At 49.7% G+C, this 22,334-nt stretch overlaps 1 protein-coding gene and 1 pseudogene across 1 annotated transcript; one reads left to right on the forward strand and one right to left on the reverse strand.

Moving 5' to 3' along the window:
- The first annotated feature begins 1,565 nt into the window (after positions 1–1,565).
- LOC104375395 (olfactory receptor 14A16) lies at positions 1,566–2,522 on the forward strand. The gene has a single exon (XM_086630609.1). The coding sequence runs from the start codon at positions 1,566–1,568 to the stop codon at positions 2,520–2,522; it is 957 nt and encodes a 318-aa protein (XP_086486735.1).
- Positions 2,523–16,411: 13,889 nt separating this feature from the next.
- LOC147526044 (olfactory receptor 14A16-like) lies at positions 16,412–17,365 on the reverse strand (annotated as a pseudogene).
- Positions 17,366–22,334: the final 4,969 nt, after the last annotated feature.

Consider the following 22,334-nt stretch of genomic DNA (forward strand, 5'->3'; position numbering starts at 1 on the left):
CCTGTGCTGCTGAGCTGGGCCAGGCTCCTGGGATGGAGGGAGCTCCTGGCAAGCGGGCAGCGCTGCAGAGAGACAGCTGTGCCCAGGAGCAGGGCTGGGGGCACTGCCTGCGGGCAGCCAGGGGAGAGGGGGGAGGCACGGAGGGGTTAAAGGCAGACGGGGGTGGGAGGGTGCTGGGAGCTCAGAAGAGGAGAAATGTTCACAGCCCGTGACACAGTGAGTCTCTGGGTGCGGGGCAGGGCAGCTGCAGTCGGGGAGGGATCGTGTGAAGCTGGAACAACCCACAGCCGGTGGGATCTCTCTCTTCTATGGAGGAGGAGGACACGCTCCAGAGCAGGGCTGCCCTGCTGCACTGTCAGAGGGACAGGGCATGATGGCTGCCTTCTCCCAGGGACGCTGCAGGGTGTAAGGTGGGTGTGCAGCCAGGGGTGCCCAGGGCTGTCCTTCCCAGCAGGGTCCCTGCACCCCAGGGGCTGTGTGCTGGGGCAGGGACTCTGCCGCCTGCCAGGGTCAGCACTCAGCTGCCCGGGGAGCTTCCCACGGTGCTGTGGGGAGAAATGTGGGTGGAAGGAGCAACTCCTGGCAGGAGAGTGTCCTTCTGCTGTCAAAAGAGTGCTGTTTGGGTCAGAGCTGCTCACAGCTCCAGATCAGCCCCCCAGGACAATGTCAGAGGCAGCATTTCAAGAGCGATGTCAAGGCAGGGGCTACCTAAAACATTAAGACCTTTCCAGGTCTGTGATCTCAGCTTCCTTCTCAGGGAAAGGGGAAAGATGCTGTCAAGATTGAGTAAGTCCCTGAGACTCCTGACCTGTTACAGTGAGGGATCAGCAGATCTGCCAGAAGCCTCATAAGTGCCTTCCCCACTCCCCTACCTACAGACAGCACCAGCATCACCTCTGCCTGCAGCATCAGTGCTTCTCTGACCTACTCCTTAGGACCTGCCCACCCAGAGATGTCCCTGGTCAGTGCCCGGCTGCCAGAAGGGGTCTGCAGGGCAGAGCTGAGCACCCAGCGAGTGGGATGGGGTCTGTGAGCACTGACAGGGAGGAGATCTGGGGTCAGAGAAACAGCCCCGGCAGGGATAGCTCCAGGCATAGAGAGCCAGGCCACCCCTCTGCATCACTCTCTGCTCAGCTGCACGGGGAAAGAGAGGAGAGTTTGGAGAAATGGATTTGAAACTGGAGTCTACTGAGCTAAGATCAGCCTTGAATAGAGAGTTGCAAGCACAGGGCACTTGTACGGTGACCAGCAGGTCACTCGTGGGCAGAGCAGCTCTCCTGACTGCAGTAGGGCACAGGGAGACCTTGTGTCCCTCAGGGCTCATCAGTGTTCAGGCTGAGAGCAATGTGAAAGATGAGGATTTCTGCCTGTTCCAAGAAAGTGCCCTCACTCAGCAGCACAAGCCTGAGCTCACCGAAAGGAGGTAAATTAAGTTTCCTCACAGAAACAGAAGCAATTTTGAGGAAACTTTTTAAGAAACAGCATAGGACTGGCTCAAAGAAATCTGCTCTAAATTGTCAATGTCCTCTTCTCTTTCAACAGGCCCCCATGGCCAGAGTGAGGAAATGTCCAACAGCAGCTCCATCACTGAGTTCCTCCTCCTGGCATTCACAGACACACGGGAGTTGCAGCTCTTGACCTTCTGGCTCTTCCTGGCCATTTACCTGGCTGCCCTCCTAGGAAACGGCCTCATCATCACCATCATAGCCTGTGACCACCACCTCCACACTCCCATGTACTTCTTCCTTCTCAACCTCTCCCTCCTTGACTTGGGCTCCATCTCCACCACTGTCCCCAAAGCCATGGCCAGTTCCCTCTGGGATACCCAAGACATCTCCTACTTGGGATGTGCTGCACAGCTCTTTTGCTTTCTCTTTTTGATTGTAGGGGAGTATTTTCTTCTCACTGTGATGGCCTACGACCGCTACGTTGCCATCTGCAAACCCCTGCACTACGGGACCCTCCTGGGCAGCAGAGCTTGTGTCCACATGGCAGCAGCTGCCTGGGCCACTGGGTTTCTCAATGCTGTGCTGCACACGGCCAATACATTTTCACTGCCCCTCTGCCATGGCAATGCCCTGGACCAGTTCTTCTGTGAAATCCCCCAGATCCTCAAGCGCTCCTGCTCACACTCCTACCTCAGGGAAGTTGGGCTGATTGTGGTTGGTGCCTGTTTAACATTTGGGTGTTTTGTGTTCATTGTGGTGTCGTATGTGCAGATCTTCAGGGCCGTGCTGAGGATCCCCTCTGAGCAGGGACGGCACAAAGCCTTTTCCACGTGCCTCCCTCACCTGGCCGTGGTCTCCCTGTTTCTCAGCACGGCCATCTTTGCCTACCCGAAGCCCCCATCTATCTCGTCCCCCGCTCTAGACTTGGTGGTGACTGTTCTGTACTCGGTGGTGCCTCCAGCAGTGAACCCCCTCATCTACAGCATGAGGAACCAGGAGCTCAAGGACGCTGTCAGGAAACTGATTTCACAGACATTTTTCAAAAGGGAAAAATTTACCACCTCTCTTCACTAAAGACTGTCACATTATCTGATTCCTTTTTTTTTTTTTTTTTTGCTTTAATGTTTTCTGGTTTTAATCATTATATTTATCATTATTGCTGTGGTTATTGTCATTCTTGGTTATTACGTTCCTACACAGACGTTTGCATTCGTGTCACTAAAGCTGCGACATGTTCCTGCTTTGTCTCACCTGACTCCTTTGTAAAAGTCTGTCTAACACCGGCTCAGAGCTGTCCTCTTTTACAGCATCTATAAATAACAATATAAAAATAGAAATACCAATAAAATGGGATCTCCCAGGTTCAGTGCTTTCATGGTGGGCTCATTCTGCAGAGGCCTGTGGAACTGTAACCCTGAAGTTCTTCTATAGGACTAAACATCTTTTGGTGACCTTTTAGAGACATAGGACTGGATTTAGGAGCCACCAGTCATTGGTTACAGGCAAGATGGTGAGTGTAACTGAGGAACACATCCATGGCTTTCACACAGGGGACACCTCTGCATGGGGAATCTGGAGCTGTCTGGAGAGTGTGGTGGTTCTTCAGGTTCTGAATGTTTCTGGGGTTGTGTTGGGATGGAAGAGGTTGGCAGTGATGGGGTTTGAGGCCTTTAGTACAGGACATGTGCAGACCTTCTGTCGTGGTTTTAGGCTGATCCAGCAACTAAAACTCACACAGTCTCTCCTTCTCCAGTAAAGTGGAGAGGAGGGAAAAAATAAATAAAGGGACTGAGGGTTGAGACAAGAACAGAGGGAGCACCCACCGACCATGGTCCGGGGCAAAACAGACTTGGCTGTTTTTTTTTTCACGTCCCCACTTCTCTTCTCCAGGTTTTGTCCCTTGGCAGCAGAGACAGCCAATGGCTTTCTGGGCTGCATTAGAAGAGCACTGCCAGCAGGTTGCTGGAGTCATCCTTCCTCTCTACTCAGCCCTGCTACATTTGTCCTGCGACTTCCCTCAGGGTTTTCAAACCCCAAAAACCTTCAGTCACACCCAGCCAAGCTGCCCTCCACCTCTTCCACCAGTCCTTCCCTGTCTGCTTATGAAAAACAAGCCTAGGACAGCATCCTCCCATGTTGGGTCAGGGATTGCCTTCAAGCTTCCCTTCAGCCAGGGAACTACAGGCCAGTCAGTCTCACCTCTGTGCCTGGCAAGACCACAGAGCAAATCCCCCTGGAAACTATGCTAAGGCACATGTTAAAAAGGAGGTTCTCCAATTTCTCTAATCATCATAGATTTACACCTGTCCAGGATACTTTGACCATTTCTCCAGTCATCTCTTCAGCAGACTGTCTGGGCAAAGGCCTTTTCCATTTTTTTGTCCAGTTTTATTCTTCCCTTATTCTTTGTTCACTCAGATGCCTCTCACCAATGCTGCTGTTCTGAGCTTCAGGGGGTAAAAGCTCACCTGTCTTTCCCCGGTCTAATTGTCTCCTTTGCCAATTCTTTCATTGTGTTTATGTCTGTCTTTTTGTATCTCCCTACCTAAAATATTTCTCACAAGATTATCCCTTGTAGAAAAACAACCTCATGAGAGATAGTTTGTACTAAGCGTATGCCTGAGGAGTGTTTTATTGTTTATGACTGTCTATCATGCTTTACTGTTCTTTGCTTGCAAAGAGGAAAAATCCTTCTGTGCCTGTGTGCAGCCAGTTCCCTGAGGGAAACAGGTGGGAGATGGTGAAAGGAGCTGTAACATCCAGCTGCAGAGATCAGTGGAGAAGTCTGATGTAAGGAAAAGTGATGCAAGTCCCGGGGTACAAAGTGAGAAATGGTGGGGTTGAGAGGTGAGGAAACAAGGTTGTCCATGCAGTGTCAGACCTCGAGGAACTGCTTCTCCTACTGGTCCAGACCTCCTGAGGAGACTTTATCACTTGGCAAATGCTGCTATAACCTCTTCTCTAAACTAAAAAGGAATGAAATATTGCCTTTAAAATAAAAAAATAATGTTGATCAGGTGCACGTTGAAATCTTCCTCCTCAACTACACTATGAAAGAGCTCCAATTAGCTCTATAAGTCTTGAAGACTTGAAGAAATTCACAAGAAGATAAAGAGCTCGTTAGGACATTTGAGACTCATTACATGAACCTCAGATACTGAGAGAAGACTCAACAAACCTCTCAACAAGTCCAAGTCAGAAGCAAAACCCAAAGTCCTTGAAGCATTGATTGGCCCCCACTGAGGGCCAGTACTGACAAAGCCTCCCCAAGGACTCGTTAGAGCAGATCATTGGAGGCCATGATTGCAGGTAGGCAAAGGCCCTGAGCAGGTGGCCTGTAGTGCTGAGAAACCCTTTGGTTTGTTTTGTGAAGCAGGAAGGCCAAGCCCTGACCCCCAGGCCCTGGGAAGGCACATCCTGAGACCCTCAAATGAATGTTTTGTCTCACTGGCCTTGGTGGCAGAGGCAACTGCTACAGCCAAGGGGACAAAGACCTCAGTGCTGTTGGACGGTTCAGCCTTGCTAGAGCCCCTGGCCATCCCTACTGCAGGCTGTCCTACAATGTCCCACACCTGCAACTCTTTATCTTCAGGTCATTGACACCCTTCTTACTTCCCCACCTAGGTCTCACCCCACCATTTCTATACCTTCACTGATGTCTCTCTACTCTTGCTGCTCATTGAAACACAAAGCCATGGGCCAATCCAGACTCCCTCTCAGTGGCCTCTTGCACAGCAATACTGCCCTTTGAGGCAGATTTCTTTTTTCTTACCTTCTCACCCTTGTTTCTCTTCCCACTACAAAGAAAAGCACTATTATGTCTGAAACCACTTTCTGAGCAGTTGCAGGTTACTCCTCTAGTGCCCTGAGCCTGCACATCACCAGGCGAAAGAAGCCCAGGTTCATCAGCCTCTCCAGAAAGGTCCCAAACCCCATCCTGGTGGATCTCCTCTAGAAACACGTTTCACGAAGGGAAGATCTGTTGTGGATAGAAATAGAGAATCTTTTATGCTGGAAGGGACCTCAGGAGGTCTCTAGGCCAACTTCCTTGTCCCAGCCGGGTCAGCTATAAGGTCAGAGCAGGTTGCTCAGGGCGTATTCATTTTGGGCTTCAAAAGCTCCAAGGATGGAGATGACACAAGCTCTGTTGGAAATCTGCTCCAGTGCTTTGAGAATCTTGAAGGAGAGAAACCTTTTTTCTCTCTATTTCAGCTGATGGCCATTGGCCCTCATCCTCACATCAAGATCAACAGGGAATAACCCGGCTCCATTTTCTTGCTGATACCCAAGAAGATGTGGGCAGGCTGTTATCAGATCTCCCCAAAGCCTTCTCTTCTCTGCTTTGCAGCAAAGGGGGACAAGGGCATCTGGGCTGCATTAGGAAGAGCACTGCCAGCAGGATGGTGGAGGTCATCCTTTCTCTCTATTGAGTCCTGCTATGATTTGCCTTGCTGACTTGCCTCAGGTTTATCTGCTCTACCACCTCACTCACACTGCGGCCAAAGCTGCCCTCCGCACATTCCTCCAATCCTGCCTTGTCTTCTATGTGAAAGAAAATATCTAGGAGAGCATTTTCATGATGTCAGGTCAGGGATTACCCTCCGCCTTCCTTGAAACTGAGGTCTTCTAGCAGAGGTCCATGGTCTTCAAATTCCCCAGTGATTACCAGGGCCTAAAATTGTGTCTCTTCCTCCAGCTGCGTAGAGGATATTTCATCCTCTTCTCGACTTTCATCAGGCAGTTCAGTGATCCTGACCAAAAGACCGTTGTACCTCAAGGGGTGAGTGATCCACCTGACAGTAAACCTGAGCAGACCCAGGCCTGTGCTGTGCTCTGCGTCCAGCTTGGCCTTCAGGCTGTGCTGTGCAGATCATGCTCCTGGGTTGCAGAATGAATCTGGATGAGAAGTCTGCAGGAAGCTCCCACCTGGTATCGGTGATTAGGCCAACTGCATGTCCTCCCTGTATCTGACACGGCCACAGCAAATTCACATGTGATTGGCCTCTTTTGGGGGCAGTAGAAATGACGAGTGGAATTTTTTCCTTGTAAGAAAACTCTGAAAAGATCAGAGGAGCAAAATGGGACACCCTTCTACAGATGGGATCTGCAGGACTTGATGCACCAGCTGACTGGAAAGAAGAAAAGAAGAGCTTCGCGAGTTCGGTGTTCAGATTGAAGTTTAGACATTAGTGGTCACCTTTCATGGTTAGGGATTAGAGAAAGGTTTATGGGTAGGTTTGGTGTTCACTGGGAGTGTCTGGCTAGTGGGGTTCAGGTTTGTTTAGGGCTGGGGTGAGGGCTGGTGTTAAGGCCAATATTTTAATGTCAAGTGTGTGGGCAGGAGATGAGGGTGATCAACAGGGTAAGAGCACAGGGAAGGGGTGATGTGTTTGGAGTTTGGTTTAGACGTAAATCTTGAGCTGAGGGATCAGACTAGTGGATTCCTTTCAGGGTGAGGGGTCGCATGTAGGGGTAGGGTTAGGACTTAAGGTTACTGGTTAGAAACAGGGTAAAGGCCTGAAATGAATGTTTCCACAGTCAGTGTCGCAGCGACATCAAAATTACCTGCACGGATCTTTCCTCTTCCAATCTTTCATCTCTGTTGGCCAAACCCCTCTTCTCTCCCCCAAATCTGCCATCTCCCTTGTCCCAGCTACCTCTGACCTCTCCAAATAGTTCTTCTTGTTGAGGGCAATATTGTAATGGCTTTCCAGACCTCCAAGTACCTGTCTCCTCACTGCTGGCCAGTCAGCAGTGACCTCAGGGCCAGCATCCAAGGGAAGACAAGGTGCTGCTGTGCTGGAGAGGTCTGTGCTCATCCACCCGAGCAGTGCTGGAGGCAGGCGATGCCCTCCACCACCCCTGAGATGCTCTGCCTGCCTCTCTGTTCATGCTCCAGAAGGGCTTCTGTATATCCTGGGACACATTTCCCACACGGGTGCTTCAGCTCCCCCAGGGCATCCTGGAGGCAGTGGTCACCTCTGTGTGGATAATGGAATCGAGCCTTGGATGTAGATCTTAGAACAAACCTGAAACGTTTGTTTCATGAGCTCGTGTTCATGAACGTTTGTTTCAAATGAGCTCAATGTTGTAGCTGAAAAAGATCTTGGTTTCCAACATTGCTACGTCGTTAAGAATTTTCATTATTTTTTCACAGTTTTTCATTAACAGCACCAAAGGTATGGACTAGCAAGCTGATGATGCTCTCTCTCGCTATGTGAACAGGATTTTTGCAGCCGCTTATTGAAATAACTTTCTTGCCAATGTTTCAAAAGGGGAAACATGGCTCAGAGGAACTGCTGCCTTTCTGTTGGCACACTTCATCTCTTTACTTCTGCCTCTGGGTCTTTCCTCCTTCCTCTGCCTATTCTATCTCCAGTGAGCTCACCAGGGAAAATTCATTATATGACAGAATAACTCATGCTTGAAAAGACCTGAAGATCATCTGTCTGACTCTCTACTTGAGGCAGGGTGACCTAGATGAGGTATTTCAAAGACTCCCCTTCAGCTTGCCATGATCTACGAAGGAGCTACTCCATCCCATCATACAGGGAGATATAAAGATGTCCAACAATGCTGACCCAAGTGCTGGTCACAGAGGAATGCCAAAAGTGACAGGTTGTTGGGAGGACTCCATACCACTGATGTCATCTGAGCCTTTTTGTCTGGCATAACTCTCACCTCATGTCTACTTTTTCAGCCCAGATATCACCAATCTGGCTATAAGGAGACTACGGGAGTCGATGGACGTGGATTCACGATCCACGTGGATTCAGGAATATTTTATTTTCCTTCAAGTGGCTGGAGATGGCTGCAAGAGGACTTGCCCCATCACCTTCCCAGGGATTGAGAGGAGGCTGACCAGCCTGTAATTCTCCCAATCCTCCTTCTTGCCATTCTTGAAGATGGTTTGATATTTTCTTTTTTCAAGCACCTTGGAACCTCCTTGATTGCTCTGACTTTTCTGAGATGCTTGAGAGAGATCTCATGATGACACTGGTCAGCTCTACCAGCTCCTCTCTACTCCTTCCCACACCAAAAGCCTTCTCTATATCCCACACGTCCAGAAGAGTGTCTTGGATGCAGCACACTCCTGTCCAGGTCCTCAGGGACTGTTCAAAAGAGAACCAAAAGTGATTACTTCCTGTCAGTTCAAAACTTTAATGGCCTCTCTGTGCAGCTCACAGCTTTCCTGAGCATTCTTCTCAGTGCTCCCCTGCCCCCAACTTTTCTGGTCCTCAGGCTGTAGATGAGGGTCCTGAGGATGGTGTAGAAAAGGGCTTTGTCAAACTGTCTCAGGAGGATTGTTCTGGGCCTCACACAGACAAGGATTGAGGGTGCTGTAGGAAACAGTGACAATAAACAGGAGAGAGAGCAGATGGAAGAGGCCTTCTGCCTGCCACAACAGATAGAAGACTTGCCCCAGGGTGGGAGCACAGGATAGCAGCGTGAACAGGAAGGGCAGGACTGGCTCTCAGAAGCAGGATATGAAAGCAAAGAGCACGAGTGTCAGTGTCACTGCAGAGAGCCCCCAGTGAAATCACAGACAAGGTGGTCCACACCACTGTGAACACAGAATTAAGTCTGGGATAAAAGTTAAGTGATTACTGTAGATGAGAAAACTCCCCCAACAAAGGTGTAGCTGCCTTCTGGACACAGACCTTCCAGTTTCATGAGTCTTGTGAGGAGAGAGGTGGGTGGCACACTGCCCAGTACTGATCGTAGAATGTGGCCGCCAGCAGGAAACACTCAGGACTTGCAAAAGGTGCAGAAAACAGTACTAACACTGCTGTGAGCAGAGATGGGGCATGGTGGTGGAGCTGTAGAAGTATTCAAGCATTCGACCTTCAGCATAATGATGAGAATATCCCCAACCGAAATCACAGGGCAGGTAGTGAGAGAGACGCGGAAGAGATTTGTCTAAGAGTAGAAGACATTTCCCATTTGCATAAGGGAAATTTCGTAGATGATGTCTGATAGGTCCATTGTCCTTTATCCACAGAAGGTTGTACATCCTTCTTCCCCCTTCTGTCTTTGTAGGACATCTGCAAAGAAGAATATTTGTTTCTTTGTGAGTTGCTTAAAGACATTGTGAAGGAAGTTCTAGGAGATGCAACATGGAGATGTGTCTTCCTCCGAGTGCATTCCAACACCCTGGATGTGCTCTGCCTCTTGTGAAAGGTGAGACATGCCTTCTTCTAAAGGGCATTGTCTCTCCTGCTTGCAGAACCCCTCCTGACTGCACAGGTGAGATGCCCCACAGACGTGATTCATTCATGGTGTGTAACGAAAGGGACAGGCCAGAAAGCCAAGGCAGCAGACAGGAGCATTTCCAAGGAACCTGTCAAAAGTGGGTGAGAGAAAATTCACCAGGAGAGTGGATGTTGTTCCTGGAGTCACACACAGCAGTGTCAGGGCTCTGTCAGGTGTCCACCCATGAGCTGCCCTTGTGCACTCATCTCACACACATCAGAGACACGAGCCCTTCCCTTGCACACGCACAGACGGTGCACTGCAGCAGTCAGAGCGTCTCCCTGGCCTCCTGGTGCCATTCCCCGGGGCTGGGAGGCACCTCAGCCCTGTGGTGTGTTGTCCTACTCTGAGGCTGTCTGACATGTCCCAAGGCATGAAGAATGGACACAGGGCCCTTGACTCAAAGAAGCCCATCCCAGTGCTGCATTCAGGTGGTTTCCCAGGAGATGTGTGTCGCTGCCATCTCGGGGACGGAGAGAAGAATGACACAGAATTCAGGTGCAGGAGAAAGAGCCAACGTCAACAGCAGGAGCAGCAGCAGCAGTATCATCATCAGCAGCAGCAGCATCAGCCGTTTATTAATTACAAATCCGTATATATATATATAATATGGTTCACAAGGATGGCCAAGGCAATTGGTCGCTTGACCATCCACCTCCCAGAGTGATTGGCTAAATGCTACAACACCCATTTCAAAACAACTTTCCAGTGTGCCATAAACAAGACTGCGTAACGAGCTACAGGTGCAAGATGAAGTCTTAGTTTACAAAAACCTCAAACTGTTTCTCAGCCAGCCTGCATGGGAAAAAGAACTTTCACAGGATGCTGCAGCAGCTGGAAAATTTCTGCTTCTAGCCTTTTTGTATCCACACACTTGGGTGGTGGTTGTTGTTGTTGTTATTGTTGTTGTTTTCCCTTCTCTTTAATCTTCCCAGTAAAGAACTGTTATTCCTACTCCCATATCTTTGCCTGAGAGCCCCTTAATTTCAACATTTTAGTAATTCGGAGGGAGGGGTTTACATTTCCATTTCGAGGGAGGTTCCTGCCTTCCTTAGCAGACCTCTGTCTTTTTTTTTCAAACCAAGACAGGTGGATTGTGAACTGGCTGAAGGATAGAAGCCAGAGAGTAGTGGTCAATGGGACAGAGTCCAGTTGGAGGCCTGTATCCAGTGGAGTCCCTCAAGGGTCGGTACTGGGACCTGTAGTGTTCAACATATTCATCGATGACTTGGATGAGGGAATAGAGTGTGTGGTCAGCCAGTTTGCTGATGACACTAAACTGGGAGGAGTGGCTGACACACCTGAAGGCTGTGCTGCCATTCAGAGAGACAACAGATTCTCCACCCAACAGGCTGGAGAGTTGGGTGGGGAGAAATGTAATGATATACAACAAGGGCAAGTGTAGAGTCTTGCATCTGGGTAAGAACAACCCCATGTACCAGTACAAGTTGGGGACTGAACTGTTGGGGAACAGCACAGGGGAAAGGGACCTGGGGGTCCTGGTGGACAGCAGGATGGCCATGAGTCAGCCATGTGCCCTTGTGGCCAAGAAGGCCAATGGCATCCTGGGGTGTATTAGAAGGGGTGTGGTTAGTAGGTCGAGAGAGGTTCTCCGCCCCCTCTGCTCTGCCCTGGTGAGGCCGCATCTGGAATATTGTGTCCAGTTCTGGGCCCCTCAGTTCAAGAAGGACAAGGAACTGCTGGAGAGAGTCCAGCGCAGGGCCTCAAAGATGATGAAGGGAGTGGAGCATCTCCCTTCTGAGGAAAGGCTGAGGGAGCTGGGTCTCTTAGCTTGGAGAAGAGGAGACTGAGGGGGAACCTCATGAATGTTTATAAATATGGAAAGGGTGACTGTCATGAGGATGGAGCCAGGCTCTTCTCAGTGGCATCCAATGATAGGACAAGGGGAAACGGATCTAAGCTGGAACATAGGAGGTTCCGCTTAAACATGAGGAAGAACTTCTTCCCAGTAAGGTACCAGAACACTGGAACAGGCTGCCTAGAGAGGTTATGGAGTCTCCTTCTCTGGAGATGTTCCAAACCCGCCTGGACACATTCCTGTGTGATCTGATCTAGGTGGTCCTGCTCTGGCAGGGGATTGGACTAGATGATCCTTTGAGGTCCCTTCCAATCCCTAACATTCTGGGATTCTGTGATTCTGCTGCAGCCATCGCCAGGGAGGCCAGGGAGCCAGCCTCCACCTCTCCTCTCTCTTCAGTTAGGTCCAGCCTCAGTTAGGCTCCTTTGTCCCTGTCTTAAATAGGGCATTCGTAGAGTTGCTGATTGGCTTAGTCCTGGCCTGAGGGGATGGGGGAGTCGCACTTGGCCAAAGGCCGGTCTGACCAGTTTTGGAGCCAGGGAAGCTTTTCACAGCTACTTACAGGGGCCGTTTCTGCAGCCCCACCTGAAAACCCAGCACAGCTACCAACGTTCTTCTCATGACAAACTCAGACTAAATCCAAAACATGGAGCTTTTCTATCTGCTAAAAAGCAAAAGTAACTCTGTCCAGCCGAAACCAGGATGCTGGCCAATGGGATATTCCATACCATATAACGTCATGCTCAGTATAGAGACTGGGGCAGTTGGCCGGGGCAGCACAATCGCTACTCAGAACGAGCTCGGCATTGGTCCGCAGGTGGTGAACAATTTTATAGTGTATGAATTTCTTTGTATGTTCTTTTTTTATCACTATTATTATCATTGTTACCTTTTTTCTTTCCTGTTCTGTTAAACTGTCTTTATCTCAACCTATGAGTGTTTTTCTGATTCTCCTCCTCATCCCATTGCAGGGGGTGGCAAGTGAACAAGCAGCTACGTGGTACTTATTTTCAGCTGGTGTTGAATCACAACATCATCTCTCCCAGGAAACCTGGCCATGAAAGGACACTGTCATGTGCCCCCACCCTGCACACTCACACACTTTAGCTGTTGTCCTGGTTTCGGCTGGGATGGGGTTAATTGTCTTCTTAGTAGCTAGAACAGCGCTGTGTTTGGATTTAGTGTGGGATTTGGTATGAGAAGAACGTTGATAATACACTGATGGTTTTGGTTATTGCTAAGAAATCAAGGACTTTTGAAATTCCCATGCTTTGCTAGTGTGCAGGTGCACAAGGATCTGGGAGGGAGCAGAGCCGGAGACACTGATCCAACGCTCCAATGGGATATTCCATACCATATGATGTCATGTGCAGTATAGAAGATTGAGGGAAGAATAGCGAAGCGGGGGAGATGTGATGGTGTTTGTCTTCCCAAAGAACCACTTCGTGTGATAGAGCCCTGCGATCCTGGAGACGGCTGAGCACCTGCCTGCCAATGAGAAGCACTGAATTAATTCCTTCTTTTGCTTTGCTTGTGTGTGCAGCTTTTGCTTCACCTGTTAAACTGTCTTTATCTCAACCCACACATTTTCTCATTTTTCCTCTTCCAATTCTCTCCCCCATCCCACCAGGGTGGGGTGAGCAAGTGCCTGTGTGGTGCTTAATTGCCAGCTGGGGTTAAACCATGGCAGCTGTTCGCGGGTGTTTTTCTCCAGTGCATTCTCCTGGGTATGTTCTTGAGAACATTAGAAGCAGACCTAATCCTTCAGGCCCTGCCCTTAGGAGATCCCCTTTCATGATGGAAATGCTGTTATGGACGTCAGCCCTGTCACAGAGGTGCCCATGGCTTGTCCCTGTCTGCTGGCACAAACTGCCACACCGCAGGGCTGTGATCAAGGTCCTGGAGCACTCAGACCTTACACCAACACAAAGGCCAGAACGAGAGCATGGAGGTGGAAAGTGAGCAGCTCAGGAAACACCAAGACCTGGTGCTCTCTCACAGTGTTGCTGTGCTGGGACTCTTCTTCCCCCCACCTCTGCACATAGGAACTGCCCCTGCAGCTCCAGAGAAGGTCTTGGAGAAAGGATCTGGACAAACCAGTCACTGCAGGGCCCTTGCTTTGTTTTACACACAGAGAGCACAACTCGACACTGCGCAGTCTCTGGTTCGCTCACGACAGGCAGATACTGAATAGGAACGGTGTGAACAATGAATAATGATGTTTTGTTGTGGACAAAATTATTATCATAGAATCACAGAATCATAGAATGGTGTTCTGGGTTGGGCCAGGAAAGGGTTAATTTTTTTTTTTTTTTTTTTTTTTCCTTTTTTCTAGGGAAGCTGAAAGGGACACGGTTCAGGCAGCTGACCCAGCCTGGCCAATGGCTATTCTATACCATGTGGCTCATGCTCAGGGTATATATTGGGGGAGCAGCCGGGGGAGGGGTTGGCTTCGGTGATGGGCAGCGGGCGGTTGCGTCGCGTTTCGCGTGCAGTCGTTTCGTGTTGTTTTCACGTTTGTACGTTCATAGTTGTTTACCCTGTTTTTTTTCCCTTTTCCTGATATTGTTCTATTAAATCATCCTTATCCCAACCTACTGGTCTCGCCCTCTCGTTCTGATTTTTCTCCTCCCATCCTGCCAGAGGGAGGACTTGAGCGAGCGGCAGTGTGGTAGCTCAGCCGCCAGCTGAGCTAAACCACGAGAAATGGTTAGGGTTGGAAGGGACCTCAAAGATCATCTAGTTCCAACACCCTTGCCATGGGCAGGGACACCCTCCACTATGCCAGGTTGCCCAAAGCCTCATCCAACCTGGCCTTGAACACTTCCAGGGATGGGGCATCCACAACTTCTCTGGGCAACCTGTGCCAGTGCCTCACCACCCTCTGAGTGAAAAATTTCTTCCTTATATCCAATCGAAATCTGCCCTCTTTCAGTTTAAAGCCATTGCCCCTCGTCTTATCACCATAGACCTTTGTAAAAAGTCCCTCTCCAGCTTTCCTGTAGCCCCTTTAAGTACTGGAAGGCTGCAGTAAGATCACGCCGGAGCCTTCTCTTCTCCAGGCTGAACAGCCCCAACTCTCTCAACCTGTCTCCATAGCAGAGGTGCTCCAGCCCTTTGATCATCTTCGTGGCCCTCCTCTGGACTCGCTCCAGCAGCTCCATGTCCTTCTTGTGTTGGGGACTCCAGAGCCGAATGCAGTATTCCAGGTGGGGTCTCACGAGAGCAGAGCAGAGGGGCAGAATCCCCTCCCTCGCCCTGCTGCCACGCTGCTTTGGATACAGCCCAGGATACGGTTGGCTTTCTGGGCTGCCAGCACACGTTGCACTACTAAGAAAAGTTAGAAACCGACCAAACAAAATCAACTACCAAAGACAAGCTGGTCCTGAAGTGAGTTACATTGTGAGTTATATGCAGAAGAAAGATGGCAGTTTATTGCTGCTTAAACACATCCAGTCATCAGTTTCCACATGGCATCCTTGAGCTCTGGTTCCTCATGCTGTAGATGAGGGGGTTCACTGCTGCAGGCACCACCGAGTACAGAACTGACAGCACCAGATTCAGTGATAGGGAGGAGATTGTTTGTAAGATGAGATTGTTTTTAAGATCTGGCCTTGTTTTCTCTTATCCTCTCAAGTAACCGGTTTTGTTTCCCTTTGTCCTTTTTAAGCAACTGTTTAATAAATTGTTGTTTTTTTTTTAAGAAAACTGTGGAGTCTGTTTTGCCTGGGACCATGGTTGGTGGGTGCTCCCTCTGTTCTTGCCTCAACCCTCAGTCCTCTTTAATTATAAAACCACGACAGTCCTGAAATTCACTGCCATGTCCTGCTACTTCTCGTGCTGTTATCTTGGGCTGATGGCTCACCACAACCAGGGTGAGCCATTTGCATGTAAACTTTTAGAGCTGGGCACCTTGAGAAACTCAGGGATTTGGTCAACAAAAACTGTGCAAGTTTTACAAGAAGAAGTAGCCAGTCTTGCATCGGGGAGAAGAATAACCCCATATGTTTGGGAATCTGACAGGCTGAGCAGTGACTCTGAGGAGAAGGGCCTGGGCATTCTGAGGGACATCATGTGAGCCAGCGCTGCATGCTCACCATGAACAAAACCATCTGCACAGGGGGATGTGTTAGGAGGAGCATGACCACCCAGACATCTTGAGATTTTATTTCCTTCCAGAGAGCAGTGGTGTGGCCACACCTGGACTAGTGTGTCTCTCTGTGGGAGTTGCTGCTTCAGACAGGTGGGGAGGAACTGGAGAGTGCCCAGAGAAGGTCTGCACATGTCCTGTACTAAAGGCCTCAAACCCCATCACTGCCAACCTCTTCCATCCCAACACAACCCCAGAAACATTCAGAACCTGAAGAACCACCACACTCTCCAGACAGCTCCAGATTCCCCATGCAGAGGTGTCCCCTGTGTGAAAGCCATGGATGTGTTCCTCAGTTACACTCACCATCTTGCCTGTAACCAATGACTGGTGGCTCCTAAATCCAGTCCAATGTCTCTAAAAGGTCACCAAAAGATGTTTAGTCCTATAGAAGAACTTCACGGTTACAGTTCCACAGGCCTCTGCAGAATGAGTCCACCGTGAAAGCACTGAACCTGGGAGATCCCATTTTATTGGTATTTCTATTTTTATATTGTTATTTATAGATGCTGTGAAAGAGGACAGCTCTGAGCCGGTGTTAGACAGACTTTTATAAAGGAATCAGGTGAGACAAAGTAGGAACATGTCTCAGGTTTAGTGACACCAATGCAAACATCTCTGTAGGAACATAATAACCAAGAATGACAATAACCACAGCAACAATGATAAATATAATGATTAAACCCAGAAAACATTAAAGCAAAAAAAAAAAAAAAAAGTAATCAGATAATGTGACAGTCATTAGTGGAGAGAGGTGGTAAATTTTTCCCTTTTGAAAAATGTCTGTGAAATCAGTTTCCTGACAGCGTCCTTGAGCTCCTGGTTCCTCATGCTGTAGATGAGGGGGTTCACTGCTGGAGGCACCACCGAGTACAGAACAGTCACCACCAAGTCTAGAGCGGGGGACGAGATAGAAGGGGGCTTCAGGTAGGCAAAGATGGCCGTGCTGAGAAACAGGGAGACCACGGCCAGGTGAGGGAGGCACGTGGAAAAGGCTTTGTGCTGTCCCTGCTCAGAGGGGATCCTCAGCACAGCCCTGAAGATCTCAACGTAAGACACCACAATGAACACAAAACACCCAAATGCTAAACAGGCACCAACAGAAGAAGCCCAACTTCCCTGAGGTAGGAGTGTGAGCAGGAGAGCTTGAGGATCTGGGGGATTCACAGAAGAACTGGCCCAGGGCATTGCCGTGGCAGAGGGGCAGTGAAAATGTATTGGCCGTGTGCAGCACAGCATGGAGAAACCCAGTGGCCCAGGCAGCTGCTGCCATGTGGACACAAGCTCTGCTGCCCAGCAGGGTCCCGTAGTGCAGGGGTTTGCAGATGGCAACGTAGCGGTCGTAGGACATGATGGTGAGAAGAATATACTCCCCTACAATCAAAAAGAGAAAGAAAAAGAGCTGTGCAGCACATCCTGAGTAGGAGATGTCTTGGGTATCCCAGAGGGAACTGGCCATGGCTTGGGGACAGTGGTGGAGATGGAGCCCAGGTCAAGGAGGGAGAGGTTGAGGAGGAAGAAGTACATGGGGGTGTGGAGGTGGTGGTCACAGGCTATGGTGGTGATGATGAGGCCATTTCCCAGGAGGGCAGCCAGGTAGATGCCCAGGAAGAGCCAGAAGGTCAAGAGCTGCAGCTCCCGTGTGTCTGCGAATGCCAGGAGGAGGAACTCAGTGATGGAGCTGCCGTTGGACATTTGTTCACTCTGGCCATGGGAGCCTGTTGAAAGAGAAGAGGACATTGACAATTTAGAGCAGGTTTCTTTGAGCCAGTCCTATGCTGTTTCTTAAAAATTTTCTCAAAATTGCTTCTCTTTCTTTGAGGAAACTTAATTCAACTCCTTTCGGTGAGCTCAGCCTTGTGCTGCTGAGTGAGGGCACTTTCTTGGAAGAGGCAGAAATCCTCATCTTTCACATTGCTCTCAGCCTGAACACTGATGAGCCCTGAGGGACACCATGTCTCCCTGTGCCCTACTGCCGAGCCAAGAGCTGCTCTGCCCACGAGTGACCTGCTGGTCACCGTAGAAGTGCCCTGTGCTTGCACCTCTCTATTCAAGGCTGATCTTAGCTCAGTAGACTCCAGTTTCAAATCCATTTCTCCAAACTCTCCTCTCTTTCCCCGTGCAGCTGAGCAGAGAGTGATGCAGAGGGGTGGCCTGGCTCTCTGTGCCTGGAGCTGTCCCTGCAGGGGCTGTTTCTCTGTCCCCAGGTCTCCTCCCTGGCAGTGCTCACAGACCCCATCCCACCCTCCGTGTGCTCAGCTCTGCCCTGCAGACCCCTCCTGGCAGCCGGGCACTGCCCAGGGCATCTCTGGGTGGGCAGGTCCTAAGGAGTAGGTCAGAGAAGCACTGATGCTGCAGGCAGAGGTGATGCTGGTGCTGTCTGTAGGTAGAGGAGTGGGGGAAGGCGCTTATGAGGCTCCTGGCAGATCTGCTGATCCCTCACTTTAACAGGTCAGGAGTCTCAGGGACTTACTCAAACTTGACAGCATCTTTCCCTTTTTCTTGGCAGAAAGCTGAAATCACAGACCCTGGAAAGGTCTTAATGTTTAAGGTAGCCCCTGCCTTGACATCGCTCTTGAAATGCTGCCTCTGCCATTGTCCTGGGGCTGATCTGGAGCTGTGAGCAGCTCTGACCCACACAGCACCCTTTTCATAGCAGAAGGACCCTCTCCTGCCAGGAGTTGCTCCTTCCACCCACAGTTTCTCCCCACAGAGCCATGGGGAGCTCCCCGGGCATCTGAGTGCTGACCCTGGCAGGCGGCAGAGTCCCTGCCCCAGCACACAGCCCCTGGGGTGCAGGGACCCTGCTGGGAAGGACAGCCCTGGGCACCCCTGGCTGCACACCCACCTTCACACCCTGCAGCCGTCCCTGGGAGAAGGCAGCCATCATGCCCTGTCCCTCTGACAGTGCAGCAGGGCAGCCCTGCTCTGGAGCGTGTCCTCCTCCTCCATAGAAGAGAGAGATCCCACCGGCTGTGGGTTGTTCCAGCTTCACACGATCCCTCCCCGAACTGCAGCTGCCCTGCCCCGCACCCAGAGACTCACTGTGTCACGGGCTGTGAACATTTCTCCTCTTCTGAGCTCCCAGCACCCTCCCACCCCCGTCTGCCTTTAACCCCTCCGTGCCTCCCCCCTCTCCCCTGGCTGCCCGCAGGCAGTGCCCCCAGCCCTGCTCCTGGGCACAGCTGTCTCTCTGCAGCGCTGCCCGCTTGCCAGGAGCTCCCTCCATCCCAGGAGCCCGGCCCAGCTCAGCAGCACAGGACCAGCCCAGCACATTTAATGACCCCTCTGGTGGGTTTGGTGCTGACTCCAGGACCTTCAGGCAGTCAGAGGCAGTTGCAGACGCCTCTCAGGAAGTCCAAGTCAGAGACAAACTCCAAAGTATCTCGCAGTGCTAATGGGTCCCCCTGTAACGTTTTCTCTCCCCCCACCCCTTTCTTTTAGGTCTGGGGTGTGTTTAGGGCAGGTGCTCCATGAGTCAGTGGTCACCATCTCTCCCTGCCAGAACTCCCTTTTCCCAAGTCACTGCTGCACATGCTCCCAAGTGAGACCAACAGGAGAACAAAGTTGATGCATTTTCTGGGATGTTCCCTCCAAGGGCAGACACTGCTGGCTACAAAGTCTCCCTTCTAATCACTCCCAGCAGCTTCCAGGATGGTCATCTTGTTATGTTCTCTAGGTATGTGCAAACCGCCTACTAAACCCTTCCTGAAATGCTTACACAAAAGTTTAACCCCTTCCTTGTTGGATAACACGGTGAAGGGCCGGGAGCAGCCTCTCTTTGCTCTGGGTAACCCTCCCACCTGAACATTCTTTCAACTTTTGTCCCTTTCCTCTCATCTGCCCACCACGCAGCATGATGAACAGCCTGGCTCTGTCTTCTTAACCGCCTGGCAGATACTGAAATGCTCCTAGAAGATTTCCCAAAACCTTCTGCTCTCCACATTTCGCAGTGTTCCCTCAGCCTTTCCTTCAGGTGGAAAGTTCTCCAGCCCCCTGCACACCCCCCCACCCTGACTGTATTGATGCCCCTTACCTGACCTTGCTCCAGGTGATCAATGTCTTTCGTGTCCTGGGGGTAGGAGGCCCCAAGCTCCATGTGGCACTGCGGCTGTGGTCGAGTGAGCACGGAACAGAGGGGGAGAATCCCTCCCACTGCTCTCCCGACCACGCTCCTGCTCATACAGCCAGAACGCTGTCGGCCACCTTGGCTGCCAGGGTCACTGCTGACTGCTGCAGCTTGTTGGCCAACTAGGACCTTTTCTGCTGAGCTGCGCCCCAGCTGGGGCTGTTCCCAGGGTCAGGCCACCCCAGGGGCAGGACTTGCATTTCTCCCCTCTGCAATCTAGTAGCTCCTTGTTGGCCCACTCTGCCATCCTGGCGAGGTCCCTCCGGAAGGCAGCCCTCCAGTGTACGTGCTGGTCCCCTGCCTCGCTTTTGTGTCCTCTGCAAACTCTGCCAGCTCCCCCGGGGACACTGAGAACATCATGAAGCCCAAGGAGAGGCCCAAACACATCCAAGCCAGTCTTTACTGTCCTCTTGCCCCACCCTGGCTAGACAGCCCCTTCCCAGCTTTGATACAGATGCATTGCAGCAGACAGGGGGTGGTGGGGTGACCTTGGCTGGCTGCCAGGTGCCCACCCAGCCGCTCTCTCACTCCTCCCCCTCAGTAGTGCAGGAGGAGAAAAACAAGGGGAAAAAAAAGCTCATGGCTTGATATAAAGGCAGGGACATCACTTCTCAATTAGTGTTGTCAGCAAATGAGACTCAACATGGGGAAAATTAATTTAATTTATTACCAATTCAAATAGGTTTGAATAGTGAGAAAAAAATGTTACAAAACTTTCACAAAATAATCAAAAAACTCAACCAAAAAGTGGAACATTGGTCAGTCCATATGAGTTATTGCATGGAAAGCCTTAGGAGTCTCCTGAGCCAAATCTGAATATGCATCTGAAAGGAAAACAAGATGTCCAGAACTATCTGCTTTTTTAGGAAAAACTCTAACTGCGCTTTGGGATGCGGTTGTCTGGAACAGACCTCTGTCTTTGGAGAATCCAGTGCACAATTTCCAACCAGGAGATCATGTCTATGTGGAGACATGGACTTCTGAACCTCTCAGGAACGTTGGAAGGGACCTTTCCAAGTTGTCACGTTTTGAGGTCAAAAGACCAGTCTATCAGCTCCCAAGTCAGGCGAGACCCTTGGGTCAGACTCCCCCTGCCTTCTCTTGGCAGCTCAATTTCAGTCATTTTCCCACACAAGTATTGCTGGCTGCCTTCACCGCCATCAAGACTGCTGAATCGGATGCTTGGGTACATGACACAAGGGTAAAGAAAACTCTGCCATCGTAGAGAATCGTAAATAGGGATCCTGAGACTTCAAAATTGACTTTGAAATATGTTTAATTTTATGCATCATTCTGAAAATTTTGGAAAATGGATACTGTGGTGGAGACTAATGTTAGTGGGAGCTTGGTTTGAGATGAAAATTGAGCAACAAGAAATATCAGTGAGATATGAAAATCCATTAAAATTGAAATGTGATTTTACTCAAATTCCAGACTTCAATCTTGACAAATTGCAGGTGATACACGATACTTCAAAAGATGAAAGTCAGTGTCGTTGTTGGCCAGAATATGAGAAATCAGACTGCAAAATCTCTACAATAAAGACCCAGGTCCCTACAGAGGTCACAAAGGAGAAAAGGATAAGAAATAAAAGAGAAATAGAAGCAGAACAATTAATGTATCTCCCAAGAAAAGCTAAAGAAGAGGATATAATGTTGGGATTGATCAACGAATTTACCAGATTACAAAAGGTGTCACAAATCACTGCTTGTTTACCCATGCCAAGAGCAGTGGGTGAATCAATTCCATGGGGAATTCTAACCATGAATTTGACTAAATTGGAACATAAAAATGAAACTACACAATGTAAACAACAAACAGTTATAGAATGGCAAGAAAAAGTGGAATTTATTAGAGAACAGTGAAAAGTTGCAGGAAATCGAGCTGATTGTGAGAAACTATTAAATCATGTTTTTACTAAGATAAGAAAGTTTCTGAATGTAGGATGGTGTTCTTATGATTAGCCAAAAAAGAAAAATGTAAACCAAATGATCATGGAATGGAATTGTGATAAAACTGTTCGAACATCGGATAAGGTGACAAGTTGGGACTCTGTTTGGTCAATGACCATTTTATCACAATCCCAGCACACGGCAAAGGCTTCTTGGAGTTTTACTTGGGACAGGTCAATTTTTACAACTTGGCCATCGGTACAGGATAAAGGAAGCTCAGCACGAGAAAAAGAGAACCCGGTGTCATGGTGGAAATGTGAAAAGATATAGAATTGCAGTACTGGTGACAGAATAATCCAGGATATTCCCCCTCTAGCAGTCGCTTTAAAGAATGAATCTTCTTCAGGAGTAAAAATTGGTTGGGTGCTGGAATCTTTATTGACACCTTTGGCAATCTATAGAAACGGAGAATGGATATATCAGCTAACAGGCCAGGTAGAAAAACTGGCAAACAACCAGAAGGGGATTCAAGGATTTGAATGTACAATCACCAGCCACTTTGAAAATGACTCTACAAACTAGAATGGCTTTAGATCTGCTCTTGCTCCAAGAGCGTGGTATGTGTGGGTACCTGAAAGATAGA

The sequence above is a fragment of the Tauraco erythrolophus genome, unplaced genomic scaffold (genome assembly GCF_009769465.1).
Source record: "Tauraco erythrolophus isolate bTauEry1 unplaced genomic scaffold, bTauEry1.pri scaffold_40_arrow_ctg1, whole genome shotgun sequence".
In the NCBI taxonomy this organism is placed as follows: Eukaryota; Metazoa; Chordata; class Aves; order Musophagiformes; family Musophagidae; genus Tauraco; species Tauraco erythrolophus.

What these genes read in the sequence shown, in the direction of transcription:
- LOC104375395 (XM_086630609.1), top strand. Translation starts at nt 1,566, where the DNA reads ATGTCCAACAGCAGCTCCATCACTGAGTTCCTCCTCCTGGCATTCACA.